Here is a 21,867-nt window from a genome sequence, read left to right as displayed (position 1 = left end):
AAGAAACAAAAAGAAACAGAGATTACATAAAGTTATGTCCATTTTTAAGGAACACTAATAAAGCATTTACTATCTGCAAGAAGAAGTAATCAATACATTAAAAAATCACGATCCCAGGCTTACTACTTGTTTCTCAACTGTATTGAGTGGCCAATGCCTTTAATTATCACAACCAAGCAGTCTTAAGACCGAAATTATAAACCAATCTTAATCCGAAATCTCTGGATTGATCTTGATTTTTGAATCTATGATGTTGTTAAAGATTTTGAACTGAGATGGGTTATTAATTTCAGCCATTAATAATCCCTGGTAATCTTTAAAGACTGGCCCTCTATAGTTACATAGTTTTGATACACAAGGTCATTATTTCAGTGTCCGCTACGAAATGGATCCCGACCTCTGTGACCACAATCTTTCTCTGCGGTTCCATTAGCCTAACAAATTGCCCGACACTAACTTATAACTTTACACGTAGTTACTATGCTCTACATACATTTATTATAACAAGACAAATACATGTTCTTATTTAACACTAGTGTTGTTCCCGCGATGTTGTTTGCGATAAAACCACGTCATGTGCTAATGCAGGTTTGCGGTACACGTTATCCTTTTAACACACAAGTGTATTCGTGGTTATATTTTGTCTCCGAAAGTGCTACGAATTTTTGTACTGCTGAAAATTCATGTTTATCGTGTTTTTTAATGTTTTGTTAGATGGTTGTTTGTGGACATTTTTTTAGTAATTGTAGTTAACCTTTGTTAAGCTAGTCAATAGATAGGTACAGATTAATTCGTACATACGGCTATGGCGAACTTACCCAAAATATGTACATCAGTGGTGTGTGTAAAACTGAAATAACTTATCTCTCAAGTTCTTCAGCCGGCTTCAATGTCGTCAATTCAACCTACACCTTTTTTATTCTAATGTGTTTATTAACAGTCAAAATAACACATACCTACATACTTATAAGGTTTACAACCACAAGCGTTACATCTACAGTAGGACGAAAAGGAAAAATGTCGAAATAAGCAAGGAAAAGAAGGTTTCTTAATCTTTGCATTCCTCAGTGTAGTTGTCAACAGAGGACTGGTGAAAAATAAGAAGTGACCCCGAGCAGCGACAGCTCCTCAATCAGGTTCTTTCATTACTGTACCCTCCTCACTCGCGACATTTGCAAGGACGAACACCTCGCATTTCTCAAATCATGTACTAATTAACAACTTGACGTAACATGGACTAGTTTCTGGAGAAAGAACTTAGCAGATAAAGAAGTAATAATATAGTGATATAGATCGTATCTCTTTAAATGGTAACCAATATAACGAGAGACATAACTTATGAAGTAACGGGAAAATGAAACCACCATGACAGTTAATAGATATTAAATTTATTTATAAAGGTTAGAAATTAAACGCAACCCACTTGTATTAGCATAATAACACAAACAGATGCATACAGAAAGTAATGTCAATTACTTTAAACTACAAAATACTTTGTCATTAATGTATTTGCTATTCACGGTTGAACGTTGTCATTATTGACAAAATTTTAGTTGGGCGCATACTAATTAGAATGCCATTTAATTAAATCAAGCTACACGTTCGATGTTTTGTTCCAATATGTTAATTCGTTAATGGCTAAAAGCTTTGTCAAATATATTTTAGAGCATTCCAAAAGAAAAAAATATATCTAATTTATTCCACTTCGTATACTATATTTCCTCATTTTAGCCATTTGCACGGCATTACTCTGTCTCCTACTATGCAGTGTGTGTCGAGAATGCCCTGACCGTTCCGAGCGTGGAGTTGGTGATGGATCTGGTACACCTTCACTGTCTGGGGTTTCTGGATCTCCATCAGCCTTCTCCTCAGTTTTCTTGGATCCACCTGACCCACTGCCCGTAGATTCTCGGTGACGAACTGGTTTCGTATCGCCGCTAAAGCTCAGAATGAACCTTAGTTCAGCGACCAATTCTTCTCTGAATGATATCTGTAATTTGCATGACAACCTTACCATATGAAAGATTTTCTTTGGGCATGTTAGTCAAAATAAAGTTACATAAACATAGGTTTTGGTAGGTCTACTAGATTGCAGAAGGTTTATATTTAGGTATAGTCATAAAGTGGGTAGGTAGGTAGGTAGGTACTATACTTACGAATGGCAATAGTAAGATCTATGGCGAATAACACGAAGCGACTATACAATATTGATGAGGGGTCACACTGGAACATGCAATTCTGGTAAAAGGAAAAAACAAGATTTCAAAATCAAAACACATTATTTACACAGTGATTGTAATCAAAGATGGCTTCGGAAAATAGGGAAGATAGAAATCTTAACTGATTTAGACCATTCACACACGAAACGCATCGTAGGCGTATCGTTATACACATAGGACGAGAACAAAACAAATTTTAATGATTGGATATTCTTCATAATACGCTTACGAAACAAAGTCGTGTGCGAAGGGGTTTATGTTTATGTCTAGAACTGATTGCTATTTATCTTCGTGACTTGTGGGTAAAGAGCAAGCCGAGGCACGTAACGTCACATCTTATAGTTGAACGTAATGTATATTAATGACACGTAGTACCTTCATCTTGCGGGATATCATCCATACGTCGAACACCATCTCAACAAAGGCGCAGATGACAGCCATGCAGGAGCCGGCCGCGAGCACAATGAACACGCCGCCCACGTTCGCTAACACTAAGGGTTGAGCCTCACCGCCGCCCGCGTCGTCATCCTAATCGATACTTTGTTAATGCTTCAAAGGATCCGCAAAGATTACGCTCGTCTTTCATGTCAAAAGCCTAACTTGTTTATTACTTAACGTGTTATTTATTAGTTTCGCTATGTCATGGAAACTAAGACTGTATTGAGAAAGAATAAAATAAATATGTATTTCAATTAAAGCCAAAGTGAGCACGTACCGCACAAGCGCCACCTCCTCTCTTTTCCTTCCACCATTTATCTTTCATTCTCGTTAATTTTCCCTCTTCTTGCAGTTGTAGTATAGATTCGCTCATAGGTTGGCGATAAGGTGAATCTGAATGAAAAAGATGGTAATTTGTTTAAAGTTCAACTTTGTATATCTATGTAAATAAATTGATTGTTTGTTAAAATATTTCATCTGAAATCAATAATATGAGTCTTTTCAAATTGCAATATAGAAGGTGCTTACTTTTTTTCATTGCGATCCCGTACCCTTTACTGTCTAGTAATCCACCAACTTGAGCAACATCACAATTTCTTTCAACCATGTATTCAATAGACGTCGATTCCATAAGGAAAGCATAATTTTCGGTGTCTGATTTTACTCTAAAACACACATCGAAAAAAGTTGCTTTAGTAAAAATTATCACATGTAGTTAAATATAGAGACATTAAAATTTTAATATAACGTTTCACAGTCATATTAATATTTTTCTAATATGTTTAGGTTTATAAATATATTTCTTTTGAAAATGTAGATAATAGATCTTACCTCTCTAATCCTTCATCATTGGTAGCTGTTTGATATTCAGGATGGTCTTCCATATATTGATACATTTTCTGATACAGTAAATTGTCCGATTCCTAAACATAGAATGAAATGAAAATAGATTGATATTATAATAAATTCAAAACCAAATTTTTCATGCATACTCAGTTTGTTACTTTATTCATAGAACATTTCAATTACCTTAAAGAAACTGAAGGTAGCACCTCCTTTCTTTGCTCCATAAGTCATTCCATATGGATTATTTGCTAGATCATTTACACTTTTGATCGCATAAAACTTAGATTCGACAGTGAGGAAGGCGGCCAAGTTAGCCGTGTAGGATGATACCATGATCAGAGTGAAGAACCACCACATACTTCCAGCCATTCGAGTTGACACAGCTCTGTAAAGTCCACAAAGAAGTTGTAAGTACTTTGGATTACCTTGACTTGGATTAAAAAAGTTTAATTACATACATGGGGGCAATTTCGGATCCTTGTGTAAGCACACTGCCCAGTGTAAACCAGAATGAGTTAGCTAAAGTGAATTGATTGTCCAATGTTTCAGGTTCTTCGATACATGGGTATGGATTTTGCCATTCTTCTGGTGCTAATCGCCCTAAGATAAATAAAAGAACGGATACGCCAACAAACGCTCCTGCAAGCCAACCCCAAACCTAAAATGCCAGAACTTAATTTATTTAATAACTCTGTAATGTTAAATGTAGGTACTAACGAATGTCATGTTAAGAACTTACACCCATTGAAAATGGCGATATGAAAGAAAAGAGATCTGGTGGTTCCTTTGTGGGTTTCTTATACAATATAGTTATACCTAGATTCATAAATGGACTGGTGAAGTCAACCGCTTTTTGACGAGCTGCTGTTATAGTCAAGTCGGTTATTGCGAAATCTGCTCTCTGTAACATGGAAATGTTTTGACAACACAAGTCAATAAAGAATTAACTACTTAGATCAGATTTTTAACTGCATAATACCAGATATGAGGTTGTGATAAATTTCATGAAAATGATCCAAAATAAGCCAAGTGATAGTTACTCCATCCATAATTTTCTCCATCATGCCGTTCCATTTGCCAGTTTTTGAATTGTATGAACCGTAAACACCATCTTCTTGTATCTCGAATGTATAATTGAATTCGTTTATCTTTGCTAATTCTTCAAAAAGTTCTATACCGAAGCCTTCATATCGATCATTGCCTTCTAGTTTTTTTGACGATTCTTTGAGCATTCCATATGGTGCACTCTAAAAAAGATATATATATACTTGTAATGTGGTTTCATAAGGTATCAATTACGATGATTAAGACAGTAAAATTACCAGTGCCGTTAGTACTATAAAATGCTTGCCCTTCATAGATTCAGAGCCTTCTTGTTCAGCTGGTGATACATCTCTTTTTGCTTCCGTAAATCCGTCTTCTAATGACCATGTTCCCACCTGTGCATATAATAGTTTAAATTATTTCGCAGAATAATTGTAAACATTATTATAAAATCTCAAATATTAACTCTGTAACAGAGTGTAATATTTTGCTATACCTTATCCAAACCATAGCTCATGACTTCAAGCACATCTATTTCAACATCTGAGCGGAAACCATCTTCATCAAATTTTATCATTCCTGTTAAGCCATCAACTTCCATCTGAAATTACAATGCATGGCATTAACTAAATAATTTACCTTGTGAATCATGTAGCAAGTTAGATACTCACTGTTCTAGCAAAGTTCACTATACTAGAGCCATAACTCCAGCTTCCACCTCCGTCACAAGTAACATTCGAACCCTCTTCTAGTTTCATAGCATTTAAAGTTGAAACAAATAAAGTAACAGCATCATATACCAAAGCTAAATCTACAGTCAAACCATTTTCTGCTATCGCGTTTTCTATATTGTTGTCGGACAATTCAGCTACTTTCTCATTTAAAGATTTGATAAAGTTCTGTATGGAGTCTAATGTCGGATCGAACATTCGTATCCCTGGACGTGAAAAACAATGTCATTATTGAAACACGTCAACATGTGAAAATTGTGAAATTACTTAGATAAAGACTTCATTCGTGATATTACCTGTAATACTTGATCCGCCATGTTTGTATGGATCTATGTCGATAGTCTGGAAGTCTGGGTTCATTATCAGGTAGCTGTGGTCGTCAGACATTATTCCGACTTGCTGTGCTTGCTCTAGTACTAACGGTAATTTATTTCTAGCACAGTTTAAAACGTAGTTCACAGACCCCGACTTTTTTATAAATTTTAATTGAGTCCTGAGGCATAACAAAAAAATACAAAGTATTTAAAACCACGTAAATTTGAACAAAGAATTTAAATAAATCTGAACAAAGAATCTAATTGAGTCTTACCTAAAATCATCGCCTTCGGGCAATTGTACAATATTAATTAGAATTTTCTGACCCGTATCTAGATCCTGCATTTGTAAGATATTATCGAAAAATGGTAGGAGTTCGGCTCCTTCATATATTATTGTAAAATCTGTCCATCCTTTCAATTCTATGAGGTCAGCAAAGATCTGAGAAAAATAAATTAATAGTCATATATTATTATTAATACGCTTACATTAATAGACTTGTGTCTCAGATTAATAACTAATTTAAAAAGTGAATACCTGTGAATAAGCCAAGTGATGGGGAAACAAGTTCACAACAGACCAATTGCGGTTCTGAGTTTCCATGGGATCTACTATAATATGAGGTATCTCAAGAAAATCTGCAATCGTCTGAATGTGTTGTAGAGAACCTTTTCTCGTAGGACCGAAAATACCAAACACATTACCCTGAAAGTAAAAATAGTATTTCACAATAGAATATTTCTTACTTCATAAAAAGTCCTTTGAAATATGAATGTTACCTCTAAAAGCTTGCACATCGCTTTCTCTGTTTCTAATATGTCTCCTGGAGGTGTTCGTGTGACGCTGGGTACAAATGGATTTTCTTGGTCTGCGGATGCCGCCGTGAGTGCGATGTTGAATGCGGCTTCTAATAAAAATGTACCATCATCGAAAATGGCACCTATAACAATAAAAATAAAGTTTATTTTAGGAACAGAACATAGAATTTGAAACAGCTAAGAAAATAAAGCGGCTGAAACAGATTTAATTCAGCTAAGACGAAGTTATAAATGAGTTACAAATCTTACCAATAGTCTTGTCTCCACAAACATGAAGTAAACAAAATGTTGTTGTGAAACATTTTAACAATACCTTTGACGTTTGCATAATTAGACTTAAACCGACACAAAACCTTTATTAACTAATTCATATCGATCTAGAAGATATTCATGTTCATGAATGTTCTAAAGAAACTATACTCTATACTCGTTGACCTAAATGTATCCGAGAACGCATGCCCTAACTATAATTGTTACGAATGCTATGGCTGCAATATCTAACTGCACCGCTAAAATTAGAATCGTTCTTGATTTAAACGTGTAACGTGTTATAATCTGTCAGTAATAAAGTATATGGGAAACATTTGTTATGATAATATTTACATGTTACCACATATTAAATATTTCTTCCGATATCTGTTAACAGTCCGTAAAAACAAGAACATTGTTTTATGTTTTGTCTTCAAAGCAATAAAATTATCTTAGATAAACTTTCAAACGCAGGCTGAACAAAGCGAATATACATTTAACTGACAGCGACATCTTGCGGCAGTATCGAACACTATGAAGAGTTTTCCTCGCCCTCGATTCGAAAGCTTAGATAGCTGATATTCCTGAAACTTTGTTGGATTGTCCACCGTTATTTCCACCTTTAGATACTAGATGGCGTCATCGGACACTGGTTAACTTTGGAATACTTACTGTACCTATACCTTTTTATGTAAGTAGACGAAATCAGTTAATATTGTTTGTCTCTACTGAACTGTTAATTAAAGTTGTTATAAGTTTTATGTAGACAAAACTTTTACTGTTAAGTCAATGGATTAACGTTAATGAGGTTGTTCTTAGAAATTACTGGTCAAGTTTAATTATTTTAAACAAATCATTTTGCCTACATTTTTTTCGATATATGAGCAATCGGATCACCTGATGGTAAGGAATCGGCGCCGCCCATGGACACTCCAAAACATCAAATGCATTGCCGGCCTTTTGGGCGTTAGGAATTTAGGTTAGGGAAGATTGGGAAGGGGGGTTTTTGGGCCTCCGATAATCTCACTCACACAACAAAACACAACGCAAGCGTTGTTTCACGTCAATTTTCTGTGAGGCCGTGGTATCACTCCGATCGAGCCGGCCCATTCGTGTCGAGGCATGGCACTGCCACACTACTTAGAAACAAACTATTAAAACAAGTAAAAGATAGTAGTATATAGCTCAATTGAAATACACATAAACCATGTCTAGATAGACCAGTCAATAATTAGGAAAGTGTCACACTATTTTAGGGGAACCGAAAGTCATTCAGGCACCGGCAGATTGGGTTCGTATCGTAAACTTGCGAGATTGGACCGGGTTTGTTGCTAACCACCTAACCACTTTCGCGCTAAGCCTAAAATTGACTCCTACACGGTGAAACTCTAGTTAGAAATTAGGATGTTATTTCCACGAAATTATGTTTTCAAACTACTGTTACGTGTTTAGGTAGATACTTGTTTGGTGAAAAAGATGTCAGGTAGAAAGTTAGCCTTTCTATAATTGGCGTATTGGCCTACTTAGAAAACATTTTAGTATTAGATACTAATATTATCATTATCAATCTTCTACGTTATCGTGACAAACATTTTATAGTTTAGACCTACATGTCTTCATGTTTTCAAACAGTTTGTAACTGGTTTTTACTAGGTTTTGGCTACATCGGATACCTTGACTTCCATACAAATAAGTTCTGAAAATAACAAAGACATACGCAACAATATAAGCGTATTTTTATGAGACGATACCCTTATAGCGGTATGACAATATTTTTGCATTTGATGTTATTATTCGTACAATACCAGAACGTTTTTATTTGGGTTAAAAACGAATAATTTAATTTGGAAAAGGACAACATTCAGAATTCCTACGTAAATGGTTATTGTATCATGATGTTTCTAAATAGTAAAACTGAAATCTAATCTTTGTGACGTGTAAACCTAGGTAAATACCCAATATTATGGTTTTATTAAAAACAAAGCTTCCATTGATAAAAGACCGAATTTACCTGCAATTTAAGAAAGAAACATAATCCCTGTAATCCCGGATTAAGGATTGTTTTAAACTCAAGATGAACTTGAGTTTTGTAAGAAAAGAGGGAATTTAAGACGAGGTTTATTTTAGAGAATAAAATGTAACGAAACTCCTTGGGTTGAGGAGGGGCAAATGAGACTGCAAAAGCTGAGGTGTCAGGTTCAGGAATTAACTCTTGAAATTAACTAATTTAGAGGTACATACATCAACAACCTGTAAGTGGCCACTGCTGACCAAAGGCATCTTGTTATGCAGAGAAGATTTGACGATTAATGACCACGCTTGATCAATGCGGGTTGGCGAATTCATACTCATAATTAGAAATCATAGACCCAGCTTTCCTCACGATGTTTTCCTTTACTGTTTGCCAGTGGAGTCTAAGTATTCACAAATCACATTGGTACTTGCCGTGGGTAGGCTTTAAACCTGCAACCTCATGCATGAGAAGTCTTAAACCCCTGGGCCTTGGCGACATCATTAAGAGGTACATTATGAGCAATAACTTCATGATGGCATTAGTGTTCAATAGTTAGAGGCAAGATAGAAGACTTAACAAATACTTTAATACCTAACAGATTTTACGAAATGTACCATTTATTTTGGAAACCTACATAGGTATTTTACCACTTCTTTCAAGATTTTCGGATAGACTTGGTCGAATGTAGAAAATTCGTTGGAAATGTCGTCTTCAATCTCGATAGCGTCGGCGAACCGTGTTACACGATTGGTCGACTTTGTGCGCTTCCATGTCGATTCGATTTCGATCTGAATGCTCTACGAGCTGTTTAAGGAACTGATAAAGTTATTGCTAGTAGGTATGGAGATTTCTTAAAATATGGTACGTAGTCTTTAAACATGGTTCAATTCTAAATAGGGTACATTTTTGTTGGTTCAGTTTAAACTATGTGTGATGAAGGATAAAACAAAAAACAAAACCTTCAAGAAAAGAGCGTACTCCTTTTTGAAAGGCCGGCAACGCACCTGTGACTCCTCTGGTGTTGCGGGTATCCATGGCGCTGATCGCTTACCATCAGGTGACCCGTATGCTCGTTTACAACCTATTCCATAAAAAGAAACGTATAAGTAGGTAAGTTGGTTTCGGAATCCAATTGGTACCCATATTATCAATCCGCTTTCATCTAAATTATTTTCAAAACTTAAAATGATGTTCATAAAGTCGCTTTTGCTTAAGTAAATAAGTATGTAACATGCAATAATCACGTGTTCACATTATGCTCAAGTATCGCTAACTGCAGATTACTTCGCTAAGCTTCGTTGTTTCAAAGTTGCACCTTCTCTTATAAGCACGCAAGATACACTTTGAAATTAATTCATAAGTACGAGGAACAAGAACGCTCAAACTGTTATATTACTGCTCTTTAAGTAAAACTGGATGTGAAGATTATTCGTTCTTTCTAAATATTTTCTCAATGATCTTTTTAGTTATCAGTTACTTGTTTATTGTCCAGTTCGTAAATAAAAAGTTATATATGTAAATACGAATAAAATTCCAAAATGAAACATTCCTCTATATGAATTCGCGGAACTAATACAAACCCTTTATTTACAAATCAAAAGGGTAAGTAAGGTCAACGGAAAGTCACAACAGATGTTATCCTGGTTTACATACAAATGCCTCTGGGTGTATCGTTTGAACCCAAATATATCAAATGTTTTGCATAAATTGTGATGGAAATAAAAACAAAAGACTGGAGCAGATGTGAACAAGCCACATGTCAAGTGATTCCATTCCGACCGATGAGACTACGGCGCTACGGCGTCGACGTAAGTTCCCAATATCCATTTACGTTGTCCACACGAAATAGTTCACAAAAAGTTCGACAATCTGTTTTACGTGGGTACCTTTCTAGTACCTACACTTATCTTATTGACAACGACCTCAATACTTACCCCAAAAAGCAATGATCTGACACGACAACAAATCACATTGGTACTTACTACTACTATTTCTCTACATGGTTCGGTGTAAGTAACTACTTTTTCTGTTACCAGGCGAACAAAAATCTAGTCAAACGTTTAAAACTGATTTTGAATTGTAACTAAGAATCTTAGTTGACTATACTTTACTACAAAGGCAGCGTAATTATTTTATATGTAGCTACTGTTCAGTTTCACCACAAATGAACATAGATAAAACAATTTTATCCTTCAATAGAATTAAATATACTCGCTTTAAGTTCATATCGCTTTTACTTTTTCTCAGGCTTATAATTTTACTTTACCTCCTGTGTCGTTAGTGTACTTAAAAGCGCAAATTCGATGGATGGCACACATCACCCGGAACGTAATATAAATAACTGCAGATTATATATACTTACTACCAAATATTTGTTTTGTAACAACGTTTAATAATACTTATGTATTAACCTATTCACATTAGCATTTTATTAGTTATGGTAAAGTTTAATAGTTAATCATCTGTGTAGTAGAAAACAAACATGGTCTGAGTATAGTGAGGCTGGTAGAATCGATATTCCAATCAACGCTGTTGTATCGGCCGCCGTAACCCGCCGGTCAACATATTGTGACCACTACATTGTTGACGCACTCGTAACTCTCGATCAACAACCAGAACACCGTGTACACGATTAGTTCACCCTTTGATCTACTCTTTATTTTTACATCTAGAATTAAATAGGCAATATTAATTTCATAATAAATAATTGGGTAGTTTCCTCAGTCAAAAATAAATTATTTCGACTTTTCAGTACAATAAAGTATTAAAAAATAATCACACTTTCATTCATTTTGATGATCTACTTAATGTTCGATTTTTTTTCTGGTGAATTGTCTAGAAATAAGTCTGCTATTTGACGTAAAAATCTGATGACGTCATAATGCGTTATTTCGTACAAAATTAATAGAAAATGTAGTTTTTTACGTTTCGAAAAATGTATTGAATTTGACTAGTAGGAAACTAGCCTATTTAAAAGAGAATTGTAATTTAGTTATAAATCCTTTACTTCCAATTTATTTTCTACCTAACGATGTCTCACTGTCTTTCTCGGTTCCAGTCTTAATTATTTTTCCAAAGTCCCAAGCATTTATTCCAATTAGAACATTTGTAAGCACTGTTGAGAGAGAAAATTTTGCATTTTTGTCTATCAGTCAGTCTTCGAAGGAAATTGTTCATACCGTTGTAAAAAAGTATTATTTTTAATAATAACTAAAAGTAAAGTGCCTCTCATAAACATTATTGGACCTGTGTGTGGTTAAATTCATTCTTATCCTGAATGAAAACGTCTATAACGTGTTGTCAATTTTCCAATTCACCATATTGTACTTATGGCAAACAAAAGTATCGAAATACATAAAAGATAAAATATTTAATACTAAGAATACGTATATCTCCTCTACTATCCTCGAGGCAGCCATTAAAATGAATTATTCGAATACGTGTCTGAGTTATACCAATGTAACTTGTTCAAATTGTACATTGCACCTCGCTACACTCATGTATTACCTATTACTGAAATATAACTTTTAATATATTTTTTACACTTTACATAGAATTAATTTGATCATATATTCGTTTTGATCTTGATAATAACACAAGTTTTCTATGCTTAAATATGTCATTATTAAAGTACTGTATTTAAGTCAATGTATTTTTTATATATATAAGAAGGGGAATATTATTAATAAAGGAAAATGTATTTTTTAATTCTTTTTTTATTAAGATCGATTTAAAATAACAGATATATTATTTTTAAGGTTTTCCACTAACGTTACCTATCTAATTTTTGTAATCCAACAGACCATACCCACAGGAGAGAAGAGTTCATTTGTTTTGAGTTTAAACATCTACATGAAATGATACCTATTTACATTAGATATTATCGAAATAAATTTCACAGAATTATCGGTTACTAGTGGTCGCCTAGTGGCCGAAATTCGACCATATATGATTTAATTTACAATACCACTTAACGTACGTTGAAGGATAATTTTTATTTAATTCAAACTCTTTTATAAAACTCTTTTCATATGAGACGTGAGAATATCATCGCAATGTCTATCGATTTTGACGTTTTGTCAAATACGATCAGATACTATGCATGTGTGTGTAATGTTTTATTTATTGATTTAATGTACTTTATAAGCATTATTTTTGAAAAATATTAGCGCTATGCACTTCTCCTACACATAAACTATAAGTATACCAAATTTTATACTCCTACGTCCGCGCAATTTTCGTAAAATGTGGTCCAAAGTTTTTGCATCACGTATTAATATATAGATCTTATTGCTGAATAGATACTCGGAATTTCCTTTAGTATGCACACACACATAATATGATAACATAAAAAGAATCCCTAAAATAGAATCTATATTTGTGAGTTTTTCCTTTGGGTACTATTCAAGTAAGTATTATGAGGTAAAGGTAAAATTCAGAGAAACTTAGTAGATAATTTCTTTTACTACTGCTGGATTCACCAGCATTCTTGCAGAGCAATTTATTTACTCACTATTCCGTAGGTAAGCAGGTACCTACGACTCAAGACCGAGCGTAACTCGTAAAACTAAAAATTAAACAGCTCTTGAAGCTATAAATTTAGCAGTGTTTTGTTTCCATTTGTGTTCAGAATTCTTGGAGCTCTCCTTGTAAAAGTATTTAAATTTCGTAAGGAGTTCCTCGGGGAACCACTGCATAAACGGCTCGGAAACCAGCTGCTCTGGGTTCCTACAAGTACCTACTATAGCAAGTTCTACAACTTGCACAACGACGACGTGACTTGCGGGTTATAGTACATATTACCCAAGTAAATGCACCATATAGACAACATTTACTTGACGTACAAATAGGCTTTCTAACTATAGATAAACAATGTCTCCATTCATTCATGTAAAAATACTTAGAAGATACTTCAGCAGAATGAATAACAATACAGCTGAATCAATCGCGGAATTTTCCTAAATAATTTTATGAAACTTCATTCACGTTGATAGCTACAATTCGTTTTCCATTTCCAGTTCAAAATAAATTCATCGAAGACAAACTTTTGTGTCTACTAAAGAAGGACGGACTCGCTGATGGCTTTTTGTCAGACAAGTAAAAATGAGTTCAGAAAATCACTAAAGGAGTAACGAGAAAACTTTGCCATTATTAATCAGGATGAAACACGTTACAAAGTCATTCTTGTACCTAAGTACCTATCTCGTAACTGTTAAACATTGAAAGACCATTAAAAAGCCCAGTTATAAAACGTCCGTTCTTTCTTACTTTGTACACGATAATGGATTGTTAAAAGGAGAATTTCTTTTTATCCTTAAATACAATTAAGACACTATCTACAGGCTTACCATTAGTAAAAAGAAAATGAGTAGTTGTTGGCACAATATTGCTCTGACTAATAAGATTTTTTTCAATTGAGTGGACAGTGCCTAAGTAGTTTGTTTTTATTCTGAGTGCTGTGAATTGGCTCAAACCAGTTTAATATGAGTTAATTTGATTTATGAAACTTTACTTGAAAACTAATTATGTCAACTAAAACTGAAATCGTCTACTAGTTTGCTAGTTTTATAACCATTTTCTGCCATAAAATAAAGGTAAAAACGGCTACTTAACAGGATTTAGAAACCGTTGAGTCATCATCACAGTCATAAAAATAAAGCAGTCGTTATTCCTAAGATTAAAAAATTGCTGGGAGCCGTGAACGTGACGTGAATGGCTCTCATCGTCGGTCGGTTACGGCGCGTCGCCCGGCAACCGGCAGCGACCGGCAGACGCGACGCCCGCCCCGGGCAAATTCACGAGAGCACGACCATCGAGTGTCACTCCTATTGAAACAACTCGATACGTGATACATAGCGCTTTACCACCAACAAATTTAATTATCCTTTTTTCTGTCACCCCATCCCATTCTGTGTTTTTTCCACCGTTTCATCTCGTCAAACAAACAACACTCCCGAATGTAGCATAAACAAACCTGCAGTAGTACTTGTGTCTAATTAAAATACCTGCACGAAATGTGAATTTAATATTTTCACAAAACATAAAACCACTCGTACATCCTAATTTACTACATAATAAATTGATATTTTAACATTTAAATACTTTATTAAAAGTACATTTCGAAGAATTAAGGCCTTTTATGCAGGCTCGCGGGAGATCCGCGAGTGTAGACATACAAGCGTGTTATTTATTCATTAGCGCTGAGCTCGACGCACCGTTGTTTCTGCCGTATGATATGAAATCTCATATTAACTTGTCTACTTTCAGAGACTCGACGAATTTATGTAGCGTGGAAAATTGTCCCGACGCTGTCTTGACGTACGACTTCGCGACATTTCGTATGCATAAACTTGTTTACTGTTATTGAGCTCATCAGCTTATGTACTTTCTCATAAATATTCATAATCGAGTTTCTCGCTATTTTAAGACTCATAAACAAAATTTAGTGAACTTTGTAAAGACTTAATGCATATGGGATCAGAATGTTATCACTTTAACTTTAGCTACTTCTGTTAACTAAAGTTGAAGTAAAATACATTTGAGCGGGTTAAGCTTCTGTAAAATAAAGGAGTCAAGTTGCTAACAAGCTGTAATTTTGTTTGTCAAGCCAATGTTTCGAAGTAATGTAAGATTGCTAAAAGCAATTTGCTCTTTAGCTGCAGATAGAGCGCAGTGACGGGTAATAGAGTGTCCATTCAACATTGGAAAGAAACAAACTAGTGACGATGGTGGTGTGGAATTTTAGTAGCATTATACAAAACACTAAAGAGGCGCTTCTATATTACATTACACAATAAACATAAGTATTTATTTGATATAAAATAAAACAAATTGAGATGTGATAAATGAATCATAGTACCGAAGTACTGACATAAAAACACAATGAAACTATTTCATGCTTACGTACATAACGGTCTCTTCAATACAGGCAGAGAAAGTTAGACGGGGGTCAAGCCTCCATTAATTAAACAGAAGGGCGGATGCCTAATACCCTCATCTTGCAAACCACCGGGGCGACCTCACCGGAACTTTCAAAAGGTCAACACTACACTCGCCGCCATCGAACATTATACATTATTGATCTTGTTGCCGCACTTAATATCCCCACAGTGCCTTCTAAGTAGCATCGCAGGGTCTAGGCCGTCTGAGATCAAACCTTCTGCCCGTTAATGTGTTCATTGTGAGCGGTCTGTCCATTCCTAAGTCAATTTTATTCATAACGTAACCCTAAAATTCACTAAGCGATATGTTATCAAGTTTAGCCTATTTTTGGGACCAATACATTTTATAAAAGACACGCTATGTCGTGTTATTAAAACTGTAATGTAGTTGTATTATATGTAAGTTGGGTGAAGGCGGTCTCCTAAATGCGCATCGTCTGTACCTGTTTTATATTCAGTTCCCCTGCAACTGCTTGGCAAAATAAATTAGGTCATTATTTTACTGACATTGCTCCTTCTTTTAGACACCGGCTTCTTTTATGCTTTGAATTTATTTCGCTTTTTCTTTGTGATATTACTTTAGTCAGAGAGTAAGTTACTTTAAACTAGGAGTGCTGGTTTCCTTATTTATTCCAAACAAGAGTATTCAGGTTTAAAAGCTACTTTACAGAAAATTACAATTTGTTTGCTCTTGTAATAGAGATTCCTCAAATTAAAATACATCTGAAGATATTATTCTGAGGAGCATTTTAGAGTGTTGAGTATCTACTCAAATAAATCTAGACCCAATTCTAACTTAGCCTTACTTTGGGATATAATAAATAGTCTCTCACACAGACCTTCGTGATATTTTCCTTACCTCTATTACTTTTCAAGTTTTATTTTAACAAAGTTACGTTATAGTTTTCCTATATTACTAAAATTTTTTTATAAAGACAAAAGGAGACAAAACAATTAAATAAAATTAGGTAAACTAGGTTGAACAGAGAGCTCACTGATTAAATATTGAGCTATCTGTTAATGGCGGCAAATTGTGGGAATTATTAAAGCCACTTAAAAGCTTGTACTCAGAACAATAGATACTTGGTACTGATTGAAATTTTATACATAATTATTGAATGTTTGATAATGAAATTCTCAGTAGCCAGTGGGAGCTTGGAATTCTTGTAACAAAAATACAAGGAAGATATTCATTATTATACATAAGAGATAAGTGATTCGTGGAAAATATTTGGTGCTTGACTTGCTTATCTATTAACTTAAGAATATTATGGCTAATTACGATTTTTTACACTTCGGTTATCTCGTCAATTAGTCGGTTGTTAACCACATACATTAAGGTTAAATCTGCCTAACCGCATTATGAGATCCATAATCACCTACCTATATTAATTATTATGTTATGGTCTAACTCACGTAACTGTTTGACGAGGAACTCGACTAGTTTCAAGCTATGCTAGAGGCTCATATTCATGAGCAGCATTCCGCGACACGCGTATGTCTCACGAAAGTTATAATAACATTATACCTACCTATATGTTTAGTACTTCAACGTAAAGTTCATTCCTGAAACACTGCAGTCGTTTCCCCATCTGGTGTAGTCATATCATCATAGGGGTCAGAATCACCATATTCATAAACTGGAGATACCTTACAGCACCTTTGTATTTAGTCCGGTGGGCTACGAGAAGAAAAATTACATCTCATTTCTTCATTTTGATGTTGTAAGATACACATTTATTTTTATTTTGGCTTTAAGTGTGTGTTAATGTCGCAATTAAGTCTCAAAGGTGTAGAAGTTTTATTAAAATCGCTTCTTCCGATGCTTTCTATACCGTCTACGCTACTACCTCTGGGCCTAAATCGTAGTGCAGGGCAGAATAAAATTTGTCAGCACCTCTACTCATCCCGAGGGGGTGTCGATAGACTAAGTGATGATACATCTGACGGAGCAGTAGTGCTCTGTTATATAGATCTCCTAAACCTCTTAGAATATCTAATAATATAACCTAAATCTCTTAAAGGAGCCCAAAAGCGAATGGAGTATTGCTACCTAAAACAAATACAGTATTAAATTAAATAAAAAATAATGGTCACTTGAAAGAATAAGAATTAATTATTTTATAAATAGCTCATTATTTCCTGCATTAAAAATAACGGGATCTTTTTCAGCCATACTTCACAGAAATAACGTTATGTTATTTCTGCAAAGAGATCAAAAAACAAGATTATTTTTTTCTTGGACAGTAACACAATAATAGGTAAGTACTGTCTTATATACCTAATTATTTCAATGTTTCCATTCAGCTATATTTTTTTAATGTAGGCGTAACGCGCCCACTAACCTTATTATAAAGAATCCACAAATATTTGGTACTCCACAATCTAATAGTAAATAATAATTGACATTTCAGTTTTGAACTATGGGCCTCTACAAAAGAGGGTTAGCCACCTCCATATGGGTCGCAGGTGGGCTGGAGATCGTAGTTTGAAAGGTTCCAGTTTATGCACAGAGGGTTACTGTCCGGTCTACGTCGCATATGTAGTTCCATAGTTTTTTTTTATGGAAAGAGTAAACGTATCACCTGATGGTAAGCAATCGCTACCGCCTTTTGGGGGTTAAGAATTTAAGGGTTGGTGGGTAATCGGGGTTTAGGAAGGAAGGAAGTGGGCTTCTAGTAACCTCACTCACACAACGAAACACAACGAAGCGTTGTTTATCGTATATCGTGGTATCACTCCGGTCGAGCCGGCCCATTCGTGCCGAAACATGGCTCTCCCACACTTTAAAGTTTACGTGGCATATGTAGTCCCATAGTTTTTCCGACACCCGCAGAAAGAATTGAGTTGTGACAAACGGACTACATTGGCTTCATGGCTTATTAAAGTTTCCTCTATCTCTAACCGTCCAGTGATATCGATAACTTGCAGATGTATTCACATAACCATTACGTTGGTAATTGAATTCCTGATCGGGAAACAGCATCTCACTTAATGGTTCATTTCAATTTTAGATGCCAATAACAGTTCTCTCGAATGCCTCCCAAGGCTATGACGTTTAACGCATTTAACAACTGTGGCTGCCGTCTTAGTGCTCTAGAAGCAAATATTTTTGTTGGTTGGATTATTCTTAAGTAATGAAAAATCAGAATAAATTATATTTTATGTTTCTTCGTTATTAGTAGTGTTAGTGCGTTGAAAGTTTTTGTGAATTTCGCAATATTCTCTAACACTTGCTATCTTCTAAAGATAGTGGAGACTTGGTAACCTACTAAAACTGACCTAATTAATTAGATATATTCATCCTAGACGAGTTAAGCCGGAAAACACCAAAACTCCTGCCGGAAGGCTGACTATCATACCGTAATGTAAAGTCATAAATAAACTATCAGTAAGCGAGGCTCAACTAGATTAGGTTTTCTGCAGAACCACTAATCTTGCCCACCGTGTAGTAAAAATAAAAGCGAATTCAAAACAAAGGGAGGCGCATTGCGCGATCGTAACTTTGACCACGGAGACAATGCAAACCACAGTGCAGTGTTCCTGTTTACGAGTTAGCACGTTATTAGATATGCTCCACCGAGATATTCTCTCGAAATTAACTGTGTGTATTCTACACTACACATTCACAAACACTATTTAACTAAAGACAAGTACACGCAATTACAGGTTTTACTTACATAGAGAGTAGTATCATTTTCCTAAAGCACTACACGACTTGGAATCTATCTTCAAAATTCCTTAGAAAAATAGAATAAAATGAACAGTGTTATTTTCTACATTAGTTGTGTTTCCAACTGAAATACGGCTTTCCTGTTTCATGAATGAGTGCTATTTAGTGTGCTGTTGACTAAAGTAGCTCTTTATTGGCACTATTACTTGTACACAAAATAAAGACAAAAACAATTCTGACTGATCTACCAATCTTGAATCATCATTAAAATGACAAAAGCAACACTCATATATCTTTCGCCAATAGGGCCATTTGAAATAAAGTCACTGCAGGTAACTGGTTAGAGTGCCTCTCGAAATGTAACTTCCACGATGTTCTGTTCCCTTTGTACGGATGCGATATGATTGAAAATAAATACATGGGTATAACAAATCCAGAATTCTTGCAACCTGAAGACCTAGTTGCGAAATCTTTTGGGTTTGGGTTTATACAATATCCGACAGCGGATGTCGTGCCAATTCCAAGTCAATTTCGGTTATTTATTTCCATCCCCATATGTGTTAGTCATCGGCTCCAGTTATCCTGTAGCACAAGTAAGTAGGTAAAAATCATGTTCGACGATCAAAAATTGAGTGGAAATATTAATGTTCAGTCCAAAGTAGGTAATCTTGCACGGATGATTAATATCAATCGTGGCAAGAAAATTGATAAAATGCTATACTGTGTACGTCTGCCGCGGTTGACTTGACTTTTATCTCTTGGACAAGAGCCAGGGTTGGATTGGAAGGTACTCAACTTGTCGGGCAAGTTAAGGACTCTCGCGGTGCTATTTGAAAAGTCTCACTAAAAGCATACTTCCACGGTTGCATATACATTGTACCTAAACTGAGCAATATTATGACAGTTTACGAATATGTTTAGTGTCAGTCCTATTTACGTACTTCTATGTAGGATTGTACACAGGTACACAAACTTTTCAGACTCGACGCGCACAACAATACCTTCGTAGGTATCTGAACTGTTATATTTTGTTAACGTTTTGCTCCCAAGTTGAGGAATGTAATAAAAATATTTTAACATCAAATTCGATTTACTCAATTATTTCTAGGCTCATCCATTTTTCGACCTTTTTTCTCAAAATATCCAACACAGAAAGACGCAAAGTTTCCCGCTTTTTCAGGAAATCTAATAATAAAACCTTTACGAATTTGTCACGTCCTCACACTGTAATGTTATTTTGTCTTCTAATAATATCTGAACTTTGGGGGCTTAGGCTACGTTTGGTGTGTTTGTGTGTTTTTAGTGAAAACGTTACGCCGCTAGGTAATGTTGTCGACATTGGCTGGACTCCAACACGGAAATGACAGCTACAGGACTTGTGTCCATCGCCTTCTTTAAACCTAATAATGCCTTGCCAATGTTAAAAGATAACAATTACATAATATTCAAAATTTAGAAACCACTACTTCATGAAAATAACAACTTTGTTCTAGGAAACTGGTAGTTACCAAAAACTCAACAAGGCTTAAAATTAAATTAATATCGCCGTATACATCAAACGTTAACATTATTATTCGGCCAATTCTGCCTAACTACTTACATGTAAAATAACATTCAAAAAACCTTCACATCTTTTTAAATAAATAATTAATGTTTTACTGGAAATATAATATTTTGTGTAATAAAAACAATATGGCCGAAGCTCTTTACATGAGACTATTAAAATAATAAATTTGTGTAGTTACCTAAATCTCAAGCAAAACAAGTAATTAGGTCATATCAAATTACTGTCTGTGTCTAATTTTCTGCCCACATGTTTTAGTTATTAAATACCAAGAACTCTAATAGAACGAATAATTTTATTTTCTTTTAAAGTGAGTACCACGAGTCTGTAGATAAAAAAAATAATTGCCTTAGTTAATAGTTTCAGACAAGATTACATGTCAGACTCTAAGATACTTACACGAGTATTAAGTATTAAGAATTTAATTTGGAATGTATATTATTTAATTGGCAGTGTAATTATATAGACAAGTAAGAGTAAGAAATCATAGTTAGATCACCGAAAATTTAGAGAACGCAAATGGGGCACCTCTCGATGGTTGCAATTTAAGAGCTCAATTTAAAGGGAAATATGGTATCCCCTAAACCCACAACCAGAAGAGGCAGAACTCAAACCAGGGATTCTCCCACAACCACGAATCGCTAAACCATCTTTATGGCCTCAAAACCAATAAGTATGATTCTGAAATTATATTATTTTCTTGATTCAGTTTAAGGTCTCAGTACCTATAGTGGATTCACCCCATTCATTCTTGTGTGCACAAACTTATATTGTCTACTGTCAAAGGGCGAAATAATCGCGGTGTGAATAATGAAAAGACAATTTGCGTTGACGATGCGAATCCTCGACTCGACGCAAGCTCAACAGACGATGGGGAGATGCGTGCGAGACAGACGGACTCCGACCAGAGCTTCCAGCTAATGTTTGTTTCAATCTTTCCATTTTAAATGCTGATTTTCCTGGTGGAGATTTTGTTTCACTATTTTGTTTGTGATTTATCAAATATTAGAAGAAA

General features: G+C 35.0%; 1 protein-coding gene across 2 annotated transcripts; it reads right to left on the bottom strand.

Moving 5' to 3' along the window:
- Positions 1-1,368: 1,368 nt before the first annotated feature.
- Positions 1,369-7,019, bottom strand: LOC118276430 (glutamate receptor ionotropic, kainate 3). Of its 2 annotated transcripts, XM_035594735.2 has the most exons (18): positions 6,661-7,019; positions 6,373-6,533; positions 6,131-6,298; positions 5,868-6,034; positions 5,575-5,771; positions 5,219-5,484; positions 5,044-5,148; positions 4,826-4,942; positions 4,544-4,750; positions 4,243-4,404; positions 3,962-4,161; positions 3,687-3,888; positions 3,489-3,580; positions 3,186-3,322; positions 2,935-3,050; positions 2,595-2,747; positions 2,157-2,238; positions 1,829-1,990 (listed from the first exon to the last, which is right to left on the bottom strand). In XM_035594735.2, exons 1-18 carry the CDS (start codon positions 6,737-6,739, stop codon positions 1,962-1,964), a joined length of 2,640 nt encoding a protein of 879 aa, XP_035450628.2. In that variant the 5' UTR covers positions 6,740-7,019; the 3' UTR covers positions 1,829-1,961. The 2 variants fall into 2 exon arrangements, with proteins under 2 accessions (XP_035450626.2, XP_035450628.2); XM_035594733.2 differs by lacking the exon at positions 2,157-2,238 and having other exon boundaries at positions 1,369-1,990; positions 6,661-7,018.
- Between the last annotated feature and the right edge of the window lie 14,848 nt (positions 7,020-21,867).

This window comes from Spodoptera frugiperda, chromosome 31 (assembly GCF_023101765.2).
Source record: "Spodoptera frugiperda isolate SF20-4 chromosome 31, AGI-APGP_CSIRO_Sfru_2.0, whole genome shotgun sequence".
Taxonomy (NCBI): domain Eukaryota; kingdom Metazoa; phylum Arthropoda; class Insecta; order Lepidoptera; family Noctuidae; genus Spodoptera; species Spodoptera frugiperda.
Note: the sequence above shows the minus strand (reverse complement) of the source record. Positions and strands in the feature narration are given on the sequence as shown.

Coding starts and splice junctions, on each gene's coding strand:
- LOC118276430 (XM_035594733.2), bottom strand. CDS start 6,739: ATGCAAACGTCAAAGGTATTGTTAAAATGTTTCACAACAACATTTTGT. Junction 5,485..5,574: donor TGGCGGATCAAGTATTACAG/GTAATATCACGA, acceptor TTTCACGTCCAG/GGATACGAATGTTCGATCCG. Junction 3,323..3,488: donor AATGATGAAGGATTAGAGAG/GTAAGATCTATT, acceptor TGTGTGTTTTAG/AGTAAAATCAGACACCGAAA.